General features: G+C 42.4%; 2 protein-coding genes across 2 annotated transcripts; both read left to right on the top strand.

The window, feature by feature from the left end:
* Positions 1-5,434: 5,434 nt before the first annotated feature.
* On the top strand, positions 5,435-9,581 carry actr5 (actin related protein 5). Its single transcript, XM_068752262.1, has 9 exons — positions 5,435-5,815; positions 6,397-6,635; positions 6,782-6,951; positions 7,092-7,309; positions 7,514-7,678; positions 8,332-8,436; positions 8,642-8,781; positions 8,959-9,091; positions 9,252-9,581. Exons 1-9 carry the CDS (start codon positions 5,435-5,437, stop codon positions 9,579-9,581), a joined length of 1,881 nt encoding a protein of 626 aa, XP_068608363.1.
* Positions 9,582-13,426: 3,845 nt separating this feature from the next.
* ndufa4l2a (NDUFA4 mitochondrial complex associated like 2a) lies at positions 13,427-16,170 on the top strand. Its single transcript, XM_068750916.1, has 4 exons — positions 13,427-13,525; positions 15,181-15,266; positions 15,901-15,961; positions 16,044-16,170. Exons 1-4 carry the CDS (start codon positions 13,481-13,483, stop codon positions 16,098-16,100), a joined length of 249 nt encoding a protein of 82 aa, XP_068607017.1. The 5' UTR covers positions 13,427-13,480; the 3' UTR covers positions 16,101-16,170.
* Positions 16,171-23,240: the final 7,070 nt, after the last annotated feature.

Below are 23,240 nucleotides of genomic sequence, written 5' to 3'. Positions count from 1 at the left end.
TATAAGTATTTATATTTATATATAGTATATTTAAATTAACCTTTCAGGTTTTTACAGCAAGAATGATAATGTTTCGTCGTTTTTTAAGAACTCCATTGTCTGATTTGCACATCTGAATTATAACTGGCGCTATCATTTTTAGATTTGTAAACTGCGGCATGGAGCTTCCTGCCCCTTAATATTAACTCAGCAGTTAAATCAATATCTTTCTTGGAGGATTTCAAATGCAGTTTCAATTCATGCGGAAGGGCCTTTACATACAGAAAGTATTTTATTTCTATTTTTTTTATACAAATTGTAAATAAACGCAATCTCTATTACATGTCACAACAGATCAATCGAATCATGTCAGTATTTTCACTTTTTTTTTATTTTTATGGCGCAGTTGAACCATTTACGTGTTCGGTTTTCTCGTGAACGCGTTCGTCTACAGATGTGACAGCTGGAGTCCAGATGCGTGTTCAGCGGGCTGTGCGGGCTGTGCGGGCTGTGCGGGACGCAACTCGTTGTTGGTGTGATGCGCATCGCGCAGCTGGCCTGCTGCGGGGCTCGGCAGCACCACGGACAGCTCCTCCGTCCAACGCAGACGGAAGCGAGGCTCGGGCTCGTGAAAAAACACATTTGGTACAGAGAATAGTACAATTTATGAAGTTTGTTTGATGTTATATTCGTTCTTAACGTTCACTAGGATTAATATAAGCAGTGGGTTTCTAATCCTTATGAATACCGACCCCCTCGTTTTCTGCCCCCCAGGTCTGACATGACACGGTTGAGCAAAACTGTCATCACATTTTTGCCTCCTGCTTGCAGAAATCTATCCCTCTGCGGCAGAGGAGAGAACATTTGTATCTTACAGAGGGTGAAACATCGAATCTCAAAGACAGGATATCTAATGCGAATTATGAGATTATTTTTTTTCTAGGCGGATTGAAATTCTGATGAACGGAATTAAGAATAAAGTATAGGTATGAGGATAGAATTTTACGAGCAGAATTAAAAGACGATGGTCTAAATTTAGAAACCAGGGAAAGTGCAGAGAGATATTTTCAGGCTTTGACTTGCGCCACTTTGTTTAGTTGTTATATTTGCGTTCGGGAAAATATAGTGTTTATAGTGTTTATTAGTGAGCGTGAGTCATCCATGTTTTGGGGAATATGCGTGTGTGTGTTCCTTGAAGCGTCTCTGCCCCCCCCCCCCCCCCTGCACGACACGGCAGAGAATCGGCTGAAAATGTCAGAGACGCAAACAAAAATGCAAGCAGGTCAAATTCTAAATGTACAAAATAAATAAATGCACTTAATCTAAGGCAGGCGATGCGGTATGAGAATAAAATAGCCTATTTTGCGTGCGTGAAAATAAATATAAAAAATAATCTCGAATGGTTTATTTATTCCATCTCCAAAAACATGCAATTTGGGGGAATTGATTAGTCCAAATCGTCCGTAGCGTTTGTGAGTGTGCGTGAATGCGCGTGGCCCCTCAATGCGCTGGCGACGCATTCGGGGTGTATCCCGCCTCTCGCGCAACAAGGAGAAGCTACAGCAACCCCGTGAGCCGCAAAGCAGAAAAACAAATACATGAATATTTGAGAAATACCGCTATTATCACTCTTTAATATTATAGATACACTGTATATACATATTGCATATATTTCCTTGTGACAAAACGGATTTTCAGTTTGTATTTTTTCTATAAGATTGGCTGAGGCTCCAGAGCGGAGAATTAACTGAATTAGATGCGTGCGTGTGGCGTGCGGGTGCGCGCGTGCGGGTGTAGGCCTGAGATACGCAGGGGCTTAACGCCTCTTCTAACAGCCATGCAGTGCCGACTGGAAGCAGTAATCTCTGATAGTTGCCATGGACACAGTCATTTGAAAGGTTTTTTTTGCACGTGTACACATCTCTGTCGAGACGTCTTATTTGGTGTGTTTTTTCATGCGTTTTTTTAAAGTCTTGAATGCTGCATGGTGTAGGGAACAAATCCTAACCCTTTAGTGACGAAATTAAACGCAAATAAAAATGATTCTGAGACTTTGCAAAGGAATGAAAAATAAAAGCTTCGAAGTGTTTTTTTTTTTAAATATATAAATCTTGTCTTTGTCACAGAAGGACAGAAGGGAAAACATGGTGGTAAATGATAAAGCAAATAATTCTAAATCAGCTCTCTTTGTGCATGTTTGCATGATTTGGTGGGTCACTTCAATGGCAATGTTGGTTAAGATTCAAAATGTAACAGTAGCCCATGATAAACTTAAAAAACAACAACTTAGAGTATCTCAAACAGGTCAAATGCTCATGTTGTTAATTATGTGTACTGCAGGTCTAAATGTCATGTATCTGCTTTGTAATCTGTATTGTAATCTGCTTTTAAACGCATGTTACAGTGAAGCAGACAGTTAGCTCGGCGATCAACATTTAGTGCTCTTCAGTTCACTGGCGACTCACGGTGACATGTCTTTGTATTTGATCCCGGGGCTTTTCTGTCTGTGGTTTGGACAAAGACACGATAAACCCTAAAACAAGACCCATTTCAAGCACACACACACAGATAGGAATGCATCTGAATATTCATATTGGTGGAAAACCCCCCATTCCACACACACAGTAATATTCATGTACACAGTCACACACATGAATGCATGAATAGTGACAGGTGCACAAACACATGAATCACTCTATGGCCCAAAAAGGTCTGCTGGGCTTACAGGGCCAGAGACTGAAGAGAGCGGTAGTGACAGGCCGTGTGTGTGTGTGAGTGTGTGTGTGTGTTGTGTGAGTGAGAAAAGACTGTTACCTTAAAGAAGAAGTATGTGTGTGTGTGTGTAGGCATGACAGGGTGTAAGGAGAGCCATGGAGGTTGCGACTGGGTTTCGTCGGCAGTGTGGCTTTGGTCTAACAGGAGAGCTCAGAGTCATGGATGTTGCATAAACTGCTCTCTCTCTCTCTCTCTCTCTCACACACACACACACACGCACATACATCATTATGGTGAGTACACCCTCAATATACAACATTTTCCTGTATTTATCTTTTTATTCACAATTCTTAAAAGAATGATTACAAAATGATTACAAAATAAACATTAAGAACAACAATCACGCCATCGTGTTATTCACCAACACTGACCATGGCTGACTCTGTAATGACACCACATTTCCCTCCCTATATGTGACAAATAAGAGTCATTCCTCCACAAAATGGAGGCGGCTTGGCGTCTTGCACGGCCGGCCCAGAGTGCTTGTAGCCCATTAGTTCTCCTATACGCCTCCTCGCCGCTGCCCGGATGACAAGCACAACAAGCAGAGAGCTGCGAGCATCGAGCACGGACACAATGTCACATCTTGCCTCTTAGGAGGAAAGGATGCCCGTGTGTGTGTGTGTGTGTGTGTGTGTGTGTGTTTGAGAGGAAAGGAACTAGATGGGGGTGCATTTGTGTAAGTTATGTGACCTTATGCACGTGTGTGGGTGGAGCTGTGTGGATAGTGTGTATCTGACTATGCGTGTTACCAGTGGGTATGCAGCCATGTGTTTAGGTGTGTGTGTGTGTGTGTGTGTGTGTGTTTGAGATGGTGAGCTGACCCAGATCTGCTCATTAGCATCAGGAGGCGGGGGGGCGGCGGTCTCTTGGAGCTTTGTGCCTGGGCAGTGAACTGTGGTTGTGCTTCAGTGACACACCATCGAGCTTCATACAGTAACACCCCGCCCACCCACGCACTCACACACACACACACACACACACACCCACACCCACACACCCACGCACACACGCACACACAAACACACACACATTACTGCCTCGTTCCTTTGCATCCTCATCTATCTGCACTATATAGGAAATAAATATACCCAAAACACAACAATCAGAAAAGCAGAGATTAAATCTAGGCAAAAGATTTACAGGAAAGTTTGCTACATTTCCTTTTTACATTTGAACTCAACGGTGAAACGTTCGAATGTGGGGCTCCATTTTGTGCGGCTGCACATGCATCACAGGGAAACGTTTAATACATAGATCTTATGTGCTTCTTTCCACTCAAAATACCCAACACATATTTGTACCTTGAGGATTTTAGAATCTCTGTCTTGTGTGACACAGTTTATATAGAATTGAGCTGCAGAGAAGGGGACTAATTAACATCTAGCCGATGCAAGTGTGTGTGAGATACCTTAATTATTGTGTGTCAGTTGTTTGTTTTCAAAAGATGACCCTGAAAATATGACCAAATGTTTTATTGGTGAGTTTAAGCCCCTGATTTGTAAATACAGTGAGAAATAGGTATATTGATATGAGAATAATCAAAATGACTGTGAATAAAGAAAGGTATTTCGGTAAAGAAGAATTTTCATATTTAAAAAATCTTGTCTGTTAAAAAACATTCCACATTCCAGTAATAAATAAAACATGGAAATCCACATGTGCAAATGTAATCAGATGTAATTTTCCTTCATCATCGACAATATTTATCCAAGAGAATTGGTCGCAGCAAGAGATTGTGCTGTTGAATCATTATCAGAGATCCCCAGTATCTCCATCAACAGTCTATACTAAGGCCAGCTGGGGTGTCCAGGCGTCCCACCTCACCGGCTGAGGCCCCCTCCTCGGTCAACTGAAAATAACAGGACGGCAGACAACAAGACATGTAGGATCTCAGAGCCTGAGGACAAATGTCTTTCCACATAGATTAAACGTTGCTTCACAATATGGGAGCATCCTCTTATATATTGTAATTCACGTACTGGTTGGAAATGAAAAACCTTCCTAAATAAGAATTCAAAAACAAAGTATTTTGGTTTGATATAAGCTGTAATATAATCTTCTACACAGCAGTTTAAAATCATTAAAATATTTTAACGGGATCGTTTAGGAATCCTCCTCTATGAATCGCTGTAAAGTGCGGTGCGACCTCTAGTGGGAGAAGGTGAATATATTTTACATTTTCACACGAGGCCACTTTAATGACGTGACGTTACTGCATTTGTATGGAGGGCAATTAAAAAATAAATATGAATGGAAATTCATATAAAATAAAAACTATATACACAAGTCTCCACGGCTTGCATGGAGAGCTCCAGCGACAGATGACCAACTTGCCCTAGTACATACAATTAGGGAATACTTCGCAGAAAATAAAGAAATAAGTTAAATAAAATTCTCTCTTTTATGAGCTATAAAGAGAAGACACGCTTTGTGTAATGTCGAAGGGTGAGATCTGTACAGTGAGTTCGTACTGCGAGTTATGTTAATAAAGTTTAAAAAATACTTATTTTATAATTATTTGTATATATTTCTCAGTATAGGAATCTTTATTATTATTTTTGATTAAATGTCTGCATGTTGAAATAGTTTTTAATAAGCAAGCAGTATCAAGTGGGAACATTTGTTCCGCAATAACAAGTTTCTACTCGAATGTGTTTTACCGTAGCACAGTAACAAAATGGCTACCCAAAATGAACCGCTTGGTCAAATCTTTACATTTAAGGACTGTAAATACCACCCGGATCCGATTTTTGACCTCCCCTCCTGCCTGAGCCCTGCACCAGTACCGATAGTGATCGATAACGGATCTTTTCAGACCCGGGCCGGCTGGGCGGCTCCAGCGGCGGAGTTCGACGCCCCGAGGCTGCTGTTCAGGTCGGTGGCGGCGCGCAGCAGAGGCGCCGCCCGCAGCGAGACCCAGATCGGGAACGACATTCCCAACCTCGAGCCGCTGCGATGGCTGCTGAAGAGCCAGTTCGACCGAAACGTGGTCGTGAATTTCGAGATCCAAGAGCTCATTTTCGATTACGTGTTTTCACACCTGGGCATCGCCTCAGAGGTCAGTGGTGGATTCGTGCTGCCATTATGCCTTCTTTTTTTTTTAAATGAAAGTACAGAAATGTGGTCCCCCCCCCACTCCCACGATGCCAAGACAAAATTAGACAACGATTCTGAAGCTATTTAGCACACAATTTGTTTCTTACATTACATTATTTTTATTGGACTCATAACGGTGTTAGATTTGCGTGGATTTCTGCACGGCCCCCTCGGCTGCCTAGAAATAGGAAGGAGGGAATTTACCTCGACTGAGAACCGACACAGACTTTTACCATTAAGCCAGACAAGATGTATTCAGGCCATTACTGTCTCATAATCTGATATATATATAAAACAGGCATACATTTTGGAAAGATTTTGAATTTCAATTTTAATAATCACATTACTAATGTCACCTGGACCAAGCATTAGAATACTGTCGTGTTATATTTGTATAATTATCCTCGTCCTGTAGAACGAGTTCAGATCATCACAGATCCCAGCGATGTTCTCTTATAATAACTTTCCGTTTCCGTTTTACTCGTTATGTCAGCCGTTAACCAGATGATCAACCAACCATGTCTTCCCTCTTGCTGTTTGCAGGGCAGCGTTGCACATCCCGTCGTGCTGACCGAGGCCCCCTGCAACCCGCTGCACTGTCGCCAGATGATGTCGGAGTTGCTGTTTGAGTGCTACGGCGTTCCGCGTGTCTCCTATGGCGTGGACGGCTTGCACAGCTTCTACCGTAACAACGCGCAGCGGAACCTCCAGCCTCCGCACACTGGCATCGTGCTGTCCTCAGGGTACCACTGCTCACACATTCTGCCAGTCATCAACAGCAAGTGAGTATTCCTGTCTTCCTCCCGCCCCTTTCAACGTTCATTCCTCGAATGTTTGTCCTTCCTTCCCGGTTTGCTTTGGCTCGCGCTGGCTTTTTATACGCCGCCTGTCCGCCTGAGTTTAACGTTTTGATCTGCTTCGACTTCAGGTTCGATGCGGCGAACTGCAAGCGTGTGAATGTTGCCGGGAGTCAGGCGGCGTTCTACCTGCAGCGCCTCCTCCAGCTGAAATATCCAGGCCACCTTGCTGCCGTCACACTGAGCCGTGTGGAAGAGCTGCTGCACGAGCACAGTTACGCTGCTGTGGATTATCACGAAGGTACAGCTCAAGGAAATGGCTCCCCGGGGCGAAACGAACCTTAGATTTTCTTTTTCCTTGCGTCTGGCGATGAGACTAGAAGGAGCTGAAGGACGACACGGAGCTGCTTTTCATTCGCTCTCTGCTGGTTTTCTCCACAGAGCTGGGAAAGTGGCACAGCCCAGAGTTTTATGAGAGGGAGGTTCACCGCATGCAGCTCCCCTACTCTGGAAAGGTCCCAGGGGGCTGTGTGAGCGTGGAGGAGAGGCAGGAGAGACGAGCGCAGCAGGTTCGGCGGCTTCAGGAGATCAACGCTCGCCGGCGGGAGGAGAAGCTGATGCAGGACCAAGAGAGGCTGCACAGACTAATCGCTGTCCAGGCGAGTTTCGCGTTTATTCCAAGTCAAACAAAGGTTGATGCATTTACATCTGCTAATTATAGAGACAACCAGAACGAGGCTAATTGATATTCAAAGTTTTTTTTTTGTGTAGTACAAAATGAAAAGAAGCTCTAACTTTGTGTTTGATGCGACGTTGGATTCTGGTGCTTGCTGCACGGTGACCGGAGGCTTTTGTGCACGCAGGACCTGCTGGAGGACGGTCTGCTGGATCAGTTCCATAAGAACCTGGTGGAACTCAACATGGACTCTGCTGAGGAACTGCAGTCATACATCAACAAGCTGCAGCTGGCTGTGGAGCAAGGCAGGCAGAGACTGATGCACAGTGATGGAGCAGAGATCAGGACAGAGGTGGGCGTGACAACACCGGACATTTCTACGGTCGCCCGTCAATATAAAAATAGTTTTAACGTATTCAACCCCCTCCCCCCCCCCCCCCCCCCCCCCAAAAGATATACAGGTACTATCCGAGTTACGACCGGTACCGGCCCGTGAGACATTTGTTCCCGGGCCGCACAGAAAGAATAAATACATTGTATAATTTCTGTTGTATTGATTATTTGAGTCTGACAGGTGTTTTATTTTGAAAAACAACTGGATTTTCTCCAAAGTAACAATCGCCTGTGAATCTTATCGGCCGTAACTCAGATATTACCTGCATATATATATATATATGTACTACTTAAGTATATAGAAGTGTTTCTAGCCATGCATTCCATTATCAGCTATCAGAATACTTTAATAATCCCATTCTATTATTATATATATTATATTATATATCAGAATGCAGCAGCTCCTAATGGTACCCGTGTGGTAAATTGGTCATACGAGACTGTGTTCTCCAGAAGTGTAATGACAGCGGCTGATCATGGTCCCGGAGGAGCCGGTGAGCTGAGATATAGGACTATGTCATTACTGTGAAGGTTCTACCGGGCTCCCCCGGGACTGTCCTTGTTTGCTGCAGCTGACACGAAGCCTGAGGCGGTTCTGTTGCTTTCTGCCAGGTGTCTGAGCTCGAGCAGCCGTTGGACGAGGGCGACGGGGTGGCACTGATGGATCCTGACTTTCCTGAGGACACGCTTCCAGAAAAACCTGCTAATGTGACGCAGGTAGCCACACACACGCGGGAGCCATTTAGATACTGGTTAGAGCCATGCAGGAATCACCTGCCAGGGTAACATTGGGCCAGAAAACCTTTTAGTCCGGAATGATTTTATTTGAGCGGAACTAGCAAACTTTGGTCACAAGCTTAAACCTGCGGTTTAATCCTCGCTGCATGTTGAAGGGAGTAAAACAAACGTCTCTGATCCCCAGCCCGTGTTCAACATGGCAGAGTACCACCAGCTGTTTGTGGGAACGGAGCGACTGCGGTGTCCAGAAGTCCTGTTCCAGCCTTCGTCGACTGGAGAGGACCAAATGGGCCTCATGGAGACGCTGCAGTACGTCCTGGCCAGGTAATGACACGAGAGATGATGGCAAACCCCTCATATGCTTTCCACATGTTCACACCCACTCACACACACACACACACACATGCACACAGACACACACACGTGGAATACACAGATTTTCACAAAAATAATGCAGTTTATTAGATATTGATGTTACAACATCTTCCATATCACATGCAGGTACTCTCCAGAGCAACAGGAGGCGCTGGTGAGCAACGTGCTTCTGACCGGAGGTAACATGCAGTACCCGGGCATGAAGGAACGAGTGGAGAGAGAGCTTCTGACCATGAGGCCGTTCCAGTCACACATCAAGGTCGTAAATCTTGAAACACTATTTTCATGAATCCCCAATAACTAATAGCTGAATGTCGACCAGCAAGGAGAGATCTAGCAGCATTGCTCAATGATGAGATTTCAGAGGTGTGGTGTTAGACTTGTATTCTTAAAGAAGTTCCCGACGGGCTCATTTTCAGGTTACAATGGCGTCACAGCCGGCTCTGGATGCCTGGTATGGGGCAAGAGACTGGGCCTTGGGGCATCTTCCTCCTGGTGGTGGAGGACAGGCGGAAGGATGGATCAGCAAACAGGATTACGAGGAGAAAGGAGGCGAGTACCTGAGTGAGCACTGCGCCTCCAACGTCTTCATTCCTATGAACATTTCCAGGCTTGCTCGCCCCACTGAGCCCCTTGTTGCCCCACTAACATCCGCTGGAGCGCAGCAGATGTTCTCCACAGTTGAATCCGCCCTCGCCCCCTCCTATCCAGCTGCTGCTCCTGCTGACGTTTCCATGGTTACCTCCTAAACTGGGATATTATATATTGTGGCAGGTTTTGTTTTGAATCCTGGCTGGCGATGAAAATTAAACGTAATACAATGTGTGACTGTTCATATTGAACGGTCATTCGTGATCTTACAAGGTCTGCAAGGAATATTTTGTGTATTATTATTATGTAAATAGAGTTTGTATGATGTGTAAATATATATTAATATCTCTGATGGAATAAAAAGTTTATACATAAATATGTGGAAACTGATGTCAAAAAGAGACATACGTTCACGTCTGTTTTTTTCTTTCAATTAAAGAGTCACTTCATTTACATTACAAACACGTTCACACACGTGCACAAAACAGTACTTAACTTGTCTGTCATTTAATTAATGCAGGTAGTGGTTTATTTATTTTCTAGGTTGGCTAATATTTTGTTTGTGGGCTTTGAAAGTTTTCAGCTGCAACATATTTTTCAGAAACAGTGTCTCGGATATTCGGCACAGTAAAAATCCGAAGTATGACAGCATCTTCATCTTCCCTGTTTTTCGACTCGTCAATCATCTGTGCACTGTGAACATAAGTTTTTAGTTTAAAAATCTACAAACCTTTTTTTAGAGGAGCAGCAGGCAATGCCTCCTCTAGAGCTACCCCCCCCCCCCCCCCCAAAAACCCTAAATCTCTGACGAGAGGTTTTTATTAAAGTTGGTGAATGTATTCGAGCTAACAATTCTATATTGCAATGTAGATTTCTACCACTAGGTGGTACAGTTTCACTCAAAATGCGGCTTCCTTTCTAACGAATGATGAGTTTTTGCACAAAACCTGATTTCTTACAAAATCTGAAAATCTATGCCCTTTTTTTGTTGGAGATTTTCTGAAAGATGAGGGTTTTAAACGTTTGCAGAGAAGCTGGGTTTGTCTAAACTAGCATCAAAAATATTAAAGAAAATACTTGTGAATTCCCGACTTGAAGAAAATATACAGTGTTTTCATCCTCATACTACAAACACACAGAATCCAGATACACGATCTACGCGCTGCTCTAAACTACACACACCAGTTCCCTTGTCTTCTCTCAGGGGTGTGATCTGCTCCATGTTGGTCCACGTTAAACAGCAGACCACTGCAAATTAGTAGCATTATATTGTATTAACAACGGTGTCGCAGCTCAGGGTGAAGATCCTCAGCCAGCGTGTCCTGTTTCTGCTCAAGAGGCACACGCACACACACACACACACACACACGCACTGTATCCAGGTTTCCATGCTCGGGCAGAATACGGCTAATCAGAGCCAGAACAGGCCTGTAAGTGCAGGGTAATTGGCTCAAATTTAACAAGAGAGACTAAAGAGGATAAACATGGCAGTCTTTCATGCATAAACACATTAGCAGAAGTTATTTATTTGCCTACTTTATATTCCAACAAAAGCTTTCATAATGATATTCAGAAAACTGCAGGGGCACAATTCATTTGTTTTGCTGTTAATTGTCTCTTGCTTGGTTTTCTAGCAGGTAAATATTGACTGAAGGCTCACTGACCTGATATTCATGTACAGCTTATTTGATAGAAGCATATATTCAGTGATTTTGATCTGTTCATGCCTACTTTGCATGCGTTGTCACTGCTGCAAATGACAGGGATGTAAAAGTTGAGTTTACTGCTTGGGCCAATAAAAATCATCATTAAGCCAGGGTTATAAATACATCCCCCTCCAAACAATTCAAGAAACACTGTGTGCATCTTGTGTAATTTTAAGCAAGCCGGTGCTGAGCTGGACCCGGTTTGTGTGCCGACGTCCAATTAGGAGGATTTGTGTGTGTTACAGTTGAGCAGCAGCAGCAGCGATGCAGGGCTGAGCCCATGTCACACAGTCCCGAGGCTAAGATAAGGACCCAGAGCCGGAGGTGTAGTTGTAGTTTTAATAATCGCTGCGCAATCTGATTTATAATTCAGATTAGGAATAATTTCAGACGCACTACAGTGCATGGTTCAGTTAGCTCAAAAAAAATCATTGGCCATGCAGGACCTCATCGGGGAAGCTCCTTCACAGACGCAAGACCAGGATGGAGGGGCTGAGGACAAGATTTCCCTGCAGGCCACAAGACCTCTCACTGGCCACGTCTGCATTACACACACACACACACACACACACACACACACATTCACTACACACAGCACCAAATGCACAAGAGGAAGTGCTTCTGTAAATGCTGGATGAATGTATGAGAGCGTGTGATAAATAAAATCCTTGAACCTTGTGTTGTCATGCTTTCTACCAACATTCATTCTGCAGTCCGGTATTTTCTTGGCTCAGAACCTGGAAGTTCAGTTAACTGTCAAACATATTATTTTTCTCACGTTTCACTGTTTCTCAGCAGGAATGTTGCTGCTGTCCAACCAGAGGCGCTCCATGTCGGCTCCTCACAGGGGGGGTCCAGGGATCAGTTGAAACAGAACGATACTCTAAACTGAATGTCCCCGATAGACATGTTATTAGCTGTGGTTGCTGGTCAGGGAATTAGCTTTTGAGTAATCATGAAAACTGACAGTTTCAGAGAGCGCTTGCATGTCTTCCTTTGCCTTTATGCATCCCAGTGCGTTGGAAGCCCGAGGAAGACGTACAGTTATCCCAGGAGGAGGTCGACATCTACGTTGGGATTCACGGGACAGTTCCAGAAGCAAATTGATATGAAAGATATGAAAGATATGACTCAAATTAACACGCACAAACAAATGAACATCGATTTAATTAGAATTAAATATTCTGCATGGTGACCCGCAAGGCGGATGAGCGGGTGTGGACGAGACAAGTGAGATTATTTTGAGATCACAACAGATGGATGGACATCTGATGCATTTTTAGATTTTTTTTTCTTTAAATGTCTTTTTATTGTTTTAAATTTACAGGCACTAATTTGTTTTCTGAAGATTGACATTTGGTCTATGAAAGGGCAACCGTTTGTGCCAAATCAAATTTGATTTGTTTGAATTTTACACAACGGTTTAATTAAGAAAAAATAGTTGCCATCTTTAGTCTTGTTTTAATTCTCCCTTTTGATTTCAGAGTTGACCCTTTGAGTTGAAGATCGCCCAGAGTGGGTTTTAAATACATTTAAAAAATATTTAAACATTTAGTTGCAGTCACCACACTTGCAGACTGTCAAGGCGCTTCTCAGTGATTGCTGATTGCTCTATTAAAAGAAGCTAACATGGTGATTATGACTCAAAATTGTGTTTTGGAAGAACATAAGTCATTAACTATAAAATAAAATAGATTATTTTTGAAGAAACAAACAACAACAACAACAACATGTTTCTCTGCAAATCCAACAATTTTTGGAATCATTATTTTGTCTGTCTCGTGATTTATATTATTAAGCAACCAAATTAGTTGACGGAAAATAGACCCTCCAGTTTTCAATGGCAGCATCACTCCAGTGTCAAACACCCATGTGAGTCTTATTCTTTGTCATAGACGATTTTATGCTTTTAAACGTTGTATTTTTTAAAAATATATGTACTGTTACAACATTTTATTATTATAACATGATGCGCTTGTAGGCCCAGTGGCCTTTGCAGAGACACAGTGTGTGTGTTCTTTTCCATTTCCTCCCAGAGGGCTGCAGTGAAGGAAACGACACATGCACAACTTGAACTGATTGAACACCACGATATGAGCAGCAACTGTGTCTGCCCTGGACAACATGATGGTTTGAGTGTAAACTGCTCCACACAACAAGGGAGCAGAAGTAGCTGGAATTAGATGCAAATGACCTTGTTCTCCTCCTCCTCCTCCTCCTCCCTCATGCAGAGAGCAACAGGTCCAAATCCCATCTCTACACAGTTGTTCAAAGCTTTTGGCTACTGACAACCAGAACCGGAAGGACTGAATCCGAGTATTTACTTCACAGACTGCTTTTAAACTTCTGTAATGATTTTTCGGACACTAGTGGAGCAGATTAAGAGGCACCCAAGTGTAAGTAATCTTTATTTCTGGTGTTGCTTTTTGACACTTTATTGTGGGGACAACACCTTGTTTCCATATTCAAAGATGATTTAACATTTGTCTCTCGATTGTCGGTAAATAAATGTCTTAAAAGTCTCAACTGATGTTATTTTAATTCAGGATGGAATACAGTTGCTTAAAGCTACACACCGTAATAAATACGGCCTGGCGTAAATCTCAGGTTGCCCTTTTGTGTCACTGAATATTTATCTGTGGTTGCTGCAGGGAACTGGTCATAAGAACTGGTATGACTGGGACATTTCACACTACTCTTCATCATTAGAAGCGTGAGCATCAAAGTCAATGTTGTTTAATGTTAAAGAACCCAGATAGTCCCGACTCTTGGCAAAGTACTAGGAAGACCTCAGTCTCTGTCTGCTGTGCACATTTCTGAATGCTTATTTTAAAACTAAAAAAATTAATGCATCTGTTGACACCCCTCCCAGTAAACTGACAACATGCAACTTGCTGAAATAAAATAAGTGTAAAAATACGAGTTGCTCCTACAGGGGACAGAATTATTTCTACCCTTTTAACCAGGTCTGCTGTCAGAGTGAAGTGACAGGGAGTTTTAACTTGTCAGCTTCCCAGGAGAAGCTGACAAGCTTCTCCTTGATAAGATTGATTATCCTGACACACACACGCACAAACACACACACACACACACACACCTACACACACACACACACACAGAAGAGCAGCAGGTAAATCCCGGTGAACCTCAGCAGGCCTGATCAAGTTACAGCAGCCGGACACAAAGATGGGGAAACAGAGAGCGACTGTTAGAGGGTAAAAGAAGTGATGAACTTCCAACGAAGAGGATGCTATCCATGGAGTGCATGATTACAACCTGCACATAATAGAGTCCTCTGTAAAGAAACCGAGTGATGCTGGCAGGACGTCGGTGTGGGAGTTGAACCCTAACCCTGTTGCTGGTTTCTATCATGGAATGTTTCAAAGTATGACTGCACACATTTTTTTATGAGCTGAGTTGTGTTGTCCTAAATGTTTCCAACAATTTCCCAAAATGGAGAGAAGTTCCATTTATATATTTGTTTACCGTTCTGCTATATCCGTGATACTCATTACTGTGTGACAAGGCCAATAGTTAATCTTCATAATAATGTGTAGACAGGAAGTGTCAAATAAATGATGCATCTGGTCCAAAAGCAGCTACAGGAAACATGAACTACTTCAATACAGTACTTAACGACCCACACCATGCAAATCTCCTGAAGTTCAAATCACTTAGAATTTATAACAGCGCTCCCCTGGTTTTATTATTGATGCATGACACAAGATTATTTACTGTTTATATCAAAAATAAATAAATAACAGCATCAGAAATGGAGCAAGAAATCCAAATGCACATGATGTGGCTGGAATACTTGACATGTGTGGTTCAAAGACAAACCAGAGGACCGAATCCACATAGGGCTCGGGAAATGAATCTAGTGAGGAATCCCAGAGGTGGAAAACTAAAAAGACAGGCAGTGTTAGTAAAAGACATGAGGAGAGTATATTCCAAATAAAACAGGAACTGAGCAGTGAGGGCAGTGACAGAAATAACAAATGCTAAATAAAATATGACCTTGAATCTCCTGACGATCTCCCACTGTTTCCAGCTCATCCCCCAGTTTGGCTTCATCTGCTTAGGAATGGGTGGAGCAGCCGTGTATTTAGTCCGCTTGGCCAAAGGACCCTACGTCACGTAAGGAGCTTCTCGTTGTGAACTCTTTCACTTGGTGCTCAACAAATCTAGGGTCTCGCTTGCAGCTGCTTGTATCCCTGTTTCACGTGTCAGTTCCATCTTACGTGAGGACAATCCAATGAGTCAGTGACCTGTCCTAAACAGTCACAGGGTGGAGTATACAGACGCAGGCAATCCACACTTTGATCATTATTAAAATGATTAAACATCTGAATGTATGATTTCTAATTAAACCTCCTCTTGTGATTCCATCCTGGATTTGATTTAATCACTAACATTATAATAAAGACTGTTTAAGGCAGACTTTTAAAACTCTGATTCTGTCTTTCTTTCTTTTTGACAGCAAGGATCTCTGCTCCCCCCCCCCCCCCCCCCCCCCCCCCCCGCCGACTGCCTCTTGCTTTGACTGCTTTTCTTCCTGCTGCTATCAAAACTTATAGTTTGCCCTTAAAGAAGTTCCAATAAAAGCAGAAAGGGGGTTTTAAGGTTTGCAGTCTGGTAAATGTCCTGCGTTAGTGTGTTTCAGCTGCAGCTTAGTGGGCCTATAGTCCTGTTTGCTCTTTTGCATGTTGGATTTGGAAAAAGTTAAAAATATTCCTAATCCATTCCATTTCCTGTCTGTTTGCGTGTTCAGCTGGGACAAGACCAATAACCCCGAGCCTTGGAATAAACTTGACCCCACATACCAATACAAGGTAAAACAGAAAACTGGGACATCCATGTACATTCAGTGCTTGAAGACGTTCTGTGCCGAGTCATCTTTACTCTCCTCTCCAGTTTGTTGCCGTCACAACAGACTACAAAGCGCTGAAGAAGGATGGACCTGAGTTCTGATTCTTCCTCTTCTCACAAACCAAAGTGGTATAGTCTATAAGTCAGTATAGTCGGTGACTGTTTCACTAACATTACATGTTCATAATAAAAATAATTCCACAAATAACAGAAAAAAGTGCTGACAGTCATTTTCTGTTGACTGAATACTAAACAAAATTCGGAGCCCGTGAGCCTCTGCTGCACCGAGTTGTAGCGGCGTCTGTGTGTACCATGCGGAATATTAATAACATGTTAATTACATTAGTAAAATATCAAATTAATGCGATTTTTTTTAAATTTTAGCATCTATTATTTTTGCCGTCATTTAGAACAAAAGATGAGAAAAAACACGTCATATATTCTTTTGTTTGTTTTCCAGTTTCTGGTATGTTTCAGCTCCGTGCCTTCTTTCGTGTTTTTGTCTGTCATGCATGATAGAGATCATCGCTGGCGCTTCCATTTAGTGTTGATGGCAAGAAAATATGAATGCACGATATTTGTGATCCATTCAGAATCAGAATCAGAATCAGAATACTTTATTGATCCCAGAAGGAAATTCTATTCAGGGAGTACGGACAGACGGACAGACGGCCAGACAGACAGACAAACAGACAGACAGACAGGTGATTTCCTCATCCACCTGCATGGAACTGAGTCAGATAAAGATCTTTTTCCACATGCTGAGATTAAAATGCAGTCACTGACTGTTGGAACAAATCATCTGTTGGCAGGGCTGCTGCCCGATTGCTCCTTCTACCACAAAGTAACGTGTGTGTGTCTGTGTCTGTGTCTCTGTGTGTGTGTGTGTGTGTGTGTGTGTGCACCAGCTTGTTTGACATCAGTCCTTTAAATCTTTGATCTGCAACAGCAGTGGCAGATGCTGAGTGTGGTGTCGATGTGTGACAGCTAAGCGCACATGCACACGCACAGGCATGCTCGCTTGCAAGCACACACACACACACTGCAGACATAGACATAGACATAGAGGTCTGCGTCACTGACGTGACACAGACCTCTATCTTGACGTTTCAGATTCCTATTTAAAAGTAAAATGCAGCCATGTTTGTGACGGCTCATGATATTCAAATCACACTGGATGTTATAGGAGGGAACGCAGACATTTAGACATTTAGCCCTTCATCAGCTGTTGAGCAGCCACTACGGCCACTAAAGTGAAAAGCAATATAAAATACTTGCATTTTTGATGCACGGCAACAAACCATATTGTATGTATGCTGTCAAATACGTATGCATGTTTGTCATATTGAATATTGATATACTGCGTTTGCCCCTCACTTATTCTCCTTATACTTTCCACAGTGGCATCCTTCTACTTCTGGAGGATCATTAAAACAAACTGTTACATTCATGAACAGACTTTGCTCAGTGAAGCTATTCCTTATCCTCTTGAGACGTCCTCATTCTTGTCTTTTAATCGTCTTAACAGGACAGACATAGGATGATGGAACACAAGGGATTGTTTGATTTCCCCAGAGGATATCAAAAAGTCTCCAAACTTCAACGCAAACGTCAAAACAGTCAGGTCATGAGAAGCGAGCAGGGAGATTGGTGCCATTTGTTGTGTGACGCTCGTTGTGTGTGAATCCTCGTGTTTGTGTTTCCCCGACCTCGGACCTGCGATGCAGCTGGTCACGCTGTGAGGAAGGGGCACGTTCATTTAGCACAATTGGAAGCAATAACATTCAACGGGAAAATTGGATGACAGGCTGAAATGCTGAGCTGGACAGCAAAACAAAAGGCCATTCAGTTCTTCAGTGAAGTAAATAGTTAGCGCTCCAATAGGCAGCAGCTTGGCCGGCATTTCATGTTGAAAAGCTTGCTGTGTGCTGCTTAAAGACTTCAGGGAAAACATCTTTCAAAATAAAGGATAAATGCATGAACATGATCTAACAACAGAGGTCAAAGGGTAGAAAAAGATTTTTCCTATCTGGCACTGATCATGGTAATCACAGAGAAAATGTGAGGCGCTAGATAATACTCTTATTATTTTATTTATGCAACATAACTTTTTTATTGCATTATAAAATGTGGACTTGGAGGATAACAGAGACAGTAAAATAAAAATAATGGCAGGACTTTGTTTACAGAAGGTTATCATTCTTCATGCGATAAAAACAAAGAAGCTCCTTCTGCTGTCATCTTCAAAGATCAATTTGTCTTTTCTTTTTCTAGACAGAGAGGAAATGCCAGCAGATTTAAACAGCTCAGTGTTTATAGAGTCTCCTCTCTCCTTCGACTGTAAACATAAAACAACAAACTGCCTAACAATTACATGCCAGAGTGTTACAGAGATGCAGCATCCAAAATCAAGAGACAAGCCGGCAAGCTGGAAACGATTCAAGATAATTTGATAGTTTCATAAAGAGCTGCATCCTGCATTGTTCACACATCTTGTGAGCACATGAAGGTCCAGAAGGTGACGCCAGTATGTTTACAGAAAACAAAATGAAAACTTGTGCTTTTTCAGTGTTTCCCTTGTTTTTTTATTATTTGCTTTTTTTGGCCTTTTTTTGGCCTTTGTGAGTACAAGTGGAGAAATTCCCAACAGAGCAGCTGAGTTTCCCGGGAACCAAGACGAGTCTGGAATTGTAAGACCTCGAAAAAAGAAATTAATGACAAAAAGCCAAATCTTCAAACAGTCAAAGCCTGTCTTGGTTTAGGGAAGCAAACAGCAGTCTGAAATGTGGAAAAAACTAACAATTAAAAATCAATAACTGCTAATGTATTACATTTGAGACTTTTACACGACTGTGAAATATCCACAAGTCCACTCTTAGCAGTGGAAGCATCATCATCATTAACCTCAGTGTCCACTAGGTTGGACGTAAACAGCTCACTGATAGAATGAATAAACGAATATGTTGACATTTTTTACCATATTCTTTAATATAACAGTATCGGTCTGTTATAATTTCTCTTGTGAAGGTTTATTTTTGTGTGTGATTACATCTGTGTTTTACTATTTTGTCATTAACTTTCTGTTTATACGCCAGATTCTACTTATGTCATTTAAAAAGAGATGAAGATGCAGACAGCTGAGGCAAAACATTTGAACTGACAGCGTTTTGCTTCCATTGTAACATCTATTCTAAGAAGTCACTGTGACGTTCAAGGACTCCCAGAGATAACACAACTCAGCTTGGAGAAGGGTCTGGGCAAATTGCGCCCCCCGTCGGTGGAGCTCTGTGATGAACAACGTCGTCTCTGCAGGAAGAACGTAAAGCTGGCCAGATGTTTCCTGTAAGAGGACAGAAGAGAGACATCATCAACAAGGCCTTTCATTTCAACCTGTTAGTGATGATAGTATGAACACACTGAGGCTGGGAAGCAGACTGGACACTTAATTTAGACTGGTTTTATTTATTTTATTATTTACAATCGTGCAGTGTCACTAAAGTAAATTTAAATATATACACATTTTACAACTGTCAAATAAAGTTGCATAAATAATGTAAAGTGATGGGCTCCATTTCAAACATAAGCATCAATAAATATAGCAATATTAATTTATGAAGGGTCAAATTCTACTGCCCCTACGACTAAGACCAGGTGGTTGTGTGTCTCCCCCCCTGACAGAGGGAGGCAGAGGTGGAAGGAATGTACGTTTGGTTAATTATAAACCTTAATATGGACCATGACTAGTTTCTCATCCCGCTTAATATTGACTTCATCCTCCATTCAAGTGTCAAGAAGTGAATCATAAGTAAACTTTTCCAAAGTCATGAAAACAAAATGTAAATACGTTTGGAGCAAATAAAGAGGCAATCCACAGGCAACCGTGTCAACCAGAAAGGCAAAGTTACAAATTCTAATCAACACAAAAGTCTTTTGAATATTTGCACACATGAAGCGCATCAGCTCTTTCAGTGCCTGACACCAGGGTGGAGCATCTCTTCAGCACAGCATTAGCCAAGGTCTTGGCATTCGGCGTTCCTCGGGTGATATACTGTTTGAACATCGGTGAGGAAGCCTGCAAGAGACAGGAAAGACCACATCAAGACACCAGCTGACAAGCAGGGCTCCATAATGAGCTACCAACGGCACGATCCTGTTCTAAATATCACCAGGCTTCTAAAAAGAAACTTCTCTATTTTATAAAGAACTTCTGATGAATATTTATCAATACAATTTACACATAAACCAGCTGCTGGGCGACACCCACCTCTGGGCTTCTTGAAGAGATGAGAACATGGCAAAGTTCACTTGGCCTTGAAGGTCAAATGTCACCTGACCTTATCCAAGGATTTCTTATCCAATGAGGCAAGACTAGGTGTTGTCCCCACTATGATGGGTCTGGGTCTGGGTCGGAGATGGGCCATCATGTCATATGACTGTGATTTTTGGTGAGTGTGTTGAATGCACATTTTACAAGATATGATTTTTTGAAAAAGCCCCCATTATAAGTAAATGGGAAAATCCGGATTGCGACAATGTCCAGATTATAATCCACATTACAATCTGCTCTTGGTTTTAAGCATATTATTGAATACACTTTTTGCATTGTAAAATACTATATCACTTTGCATCATTTTATACCATGCAAATTTCTTCCAGTGTATTATGCCACATTGGTTTGTATTCGTCATGTTTCATTTAGTTTTGTTTTTTTCTTTATTATCATATTGAAATGTATATTTTTATGTTTTATCTTTAAGTCATTGTGTCATTCACTGTTTTGTGGCGTGTTCTACTGCAGCATCATTCTGAATTGCCTTCTTTTTTTTTTTTTATCTTTGAAGATGAAACAGAATGATATGTTCTGGCTTGTTTTAAAGCATGATCATTTTGCCAGTGTATTTCCGAAGGTGAAAATCACAACCTTTGTCCTTGGTATCGCTCGGAGCTTCTATTGTTCAAACAGGAACTCTGGGCCTCAAGTGCTGCATTTCCGACAGAGTAAACAAGCAGGATGTCAAGCACAAGTTTATCATGCCTATATATTCAGAACACTGTCACCATGATATCCATCCAACATTTATTCACCCCGAGCACCTCTGCACTTTCTCCAGCAAGTCTGAGCTACACAGTATCCACTTATTGCAGTTACAATTTAACAATTTAATATAGCGATAAGCTTTTCTCCTGCAAACACCAATCATGCAAACAGTCAGACAGAGAGGCAGAACAGAAGCTATCTTACATTGACGGCTTAGCTTTTGCATTGCTATCTTTTTGACACTAGCTTAATTTAATCTCAACATATTAAGTTCTAATATCGCTGTTGTCAAATTAACAGATAAATATAGAAGAATCTAACTCTAAAACGGACTCCCTGACGCGATGCAGCACAGTGCCAAATCTCCCAAAGACGCTTGAGAGTCAGAGGAGAGATGGAGCAAGAGAGAGAAATGGATGGGAATACATTTTTCTTGCTGTCTCAGCCTCTCATTTCTCTCCCACTCTTGCTTCTGATCATCCTCTTTCTGTCTCTCTCTCTCTGTCCTCCTGAGCCTTCCCCCCTGTCTTGTTATTATACTAAACCTGACACTGCTCAGGGATCCCTCAATCATTCCACTGGGATTTAAAACCGGTTCCCTGCGCGGCATAAATCTCACTCTATATTTCAAAAACACTAGCTCGACTCACACACACACACACACACACACACACACACACACATGCAGCGGGGACTGACGTGCACAAGTCATCATTATGACTGATGCTGTGCTGTAGATACAGAATTACTGGAGGATAAAAGAAGGAAGGCACTCTTCTTTTCCCAACAGCCTCCGCTGAGATGAAATCAGCGCCTTATAAAGGATGTCTCGGCGGACTCTCAAAAGAAAACACTAAGCTTTGTCAACTTCCGCTTGTCCTGCTAAAGGCGGCTACTCGGCAGTTTAACTTGCTTTTCTTGCAGTCTTCATCACGTCCGTCTACAGAAAAGCCCAGACAACAACAAGAAGCCTCTCACCTGACCTCACAGAAGACGTAAAGCTGATCAACCCCATGCAGATGCTAAATATACTGCACAGGCTTGATCAGCTTTGATCAGGTTTGATTGCTTTCATTAGTTTTCAAACCTTTTCTAGACTTTGTACGTATAAGTGCCATTAGGGATATCAGACAGATCACTTCCACTCCTCAGAGTGTGTCAACCTGCTTTTGATCTGTGAACCTCACCTCTGATGTAATTAGCTCCGCCCTTCTGCTGCTGCAAGAGGCGACACATCTGTGGGTCGTCCAGGGCCAGCCTTTCTTGTCCCGCCCACCAGGGCCGAGGCCCCGCCTCCACAGCTCAGCTGTGAACCACCTGTCTCTGAAGCCCTGAGCAGGAGGGGGTTCATGCACTGGTGGCTGAACACACCGTTTTAGTCGAAAAAGATGGTATCAGCTTTCAAATATTCGTGCTGTTCTCTCTCACAGCAAATAAGATGAGGAACCCATTGAAGGTCTGTTCATGAAAACGGTGGAGCGTTGTTGTTTTTTATACAATGTTCTATTTAGCTTCAGTTAATAAATCCCTGAGAAAACAAAAACCACGCCACAAGACTGAGTGTAATTCTCGATTATGTCACAAATTCTCAGTTCTAATCCAAAATGTTTTTCCAGGGTGCTTTTTGTTTTGTTATTGTTGTCCAAGATTGTCACTTTGGTGCCTTTTTAAAAAAGAGCCAGTCTGTGCAGAAATGCTTTCATCACACAAAATTGTCACAGTTTGCACAAGGGGGTTGGATACAAAGGAGTGGGAATAATGGATCTTTTGATGTTCTAAACTATCCTTTTAATAAAAGGCAGGGGGGGGGGGACAAGGACATGAAAAAGTAGAACGAGAGCTGGGCAAACTGCAGCTCTTTCGTTGGTGCTCCCGTCTGCAGTGGTCAGTATCTATGAAAAGTAGTTCAAGGAAGGTAAAGGCGGTGAACCAGCGACAGGGTTACGGGCGGCCGAGGCTCAGTGATGCATGTGTCACACACGCGTGTGACGCAAAGGCTGGCCTGTGTGGTTCGAGCCAATGGATGAGCTACTGTCGCTCAAATTGCTGTTAATGGTTCTGATAGAAAGGCGGCAGAATAGTCTTTTCTAGAGACTGTCAGTTATCAGACAAGCGCAGTGACAGTTATGTTTACTTGAATGTATAACACAACATGCATCTTTAAAACTGACATTTCCATGCAGATTGCTATAAAAAAGTTACAC

Source organism: Brachionichthys hirsutus, chromosome 2 (genome assembly GCF_040956055.1).
Source record: "Brachionichthys hirsutus isolate HB-005 chromosome 2, CSIRO-AGI_Bhir_v1, whole genome shotgun sequence".
NCBI lineage: Eukaryota > Metazoa > Chordata > Actinopteri > Lophiiformes > Brachionichthyidae > Brachionichthys > Brachionichthys hirsutus.
The sequence above is the reverse complement of the archived record's forward strand: the minus strand, read 5'-3'. Positions and strand labels throughout refer to the sequence as shown.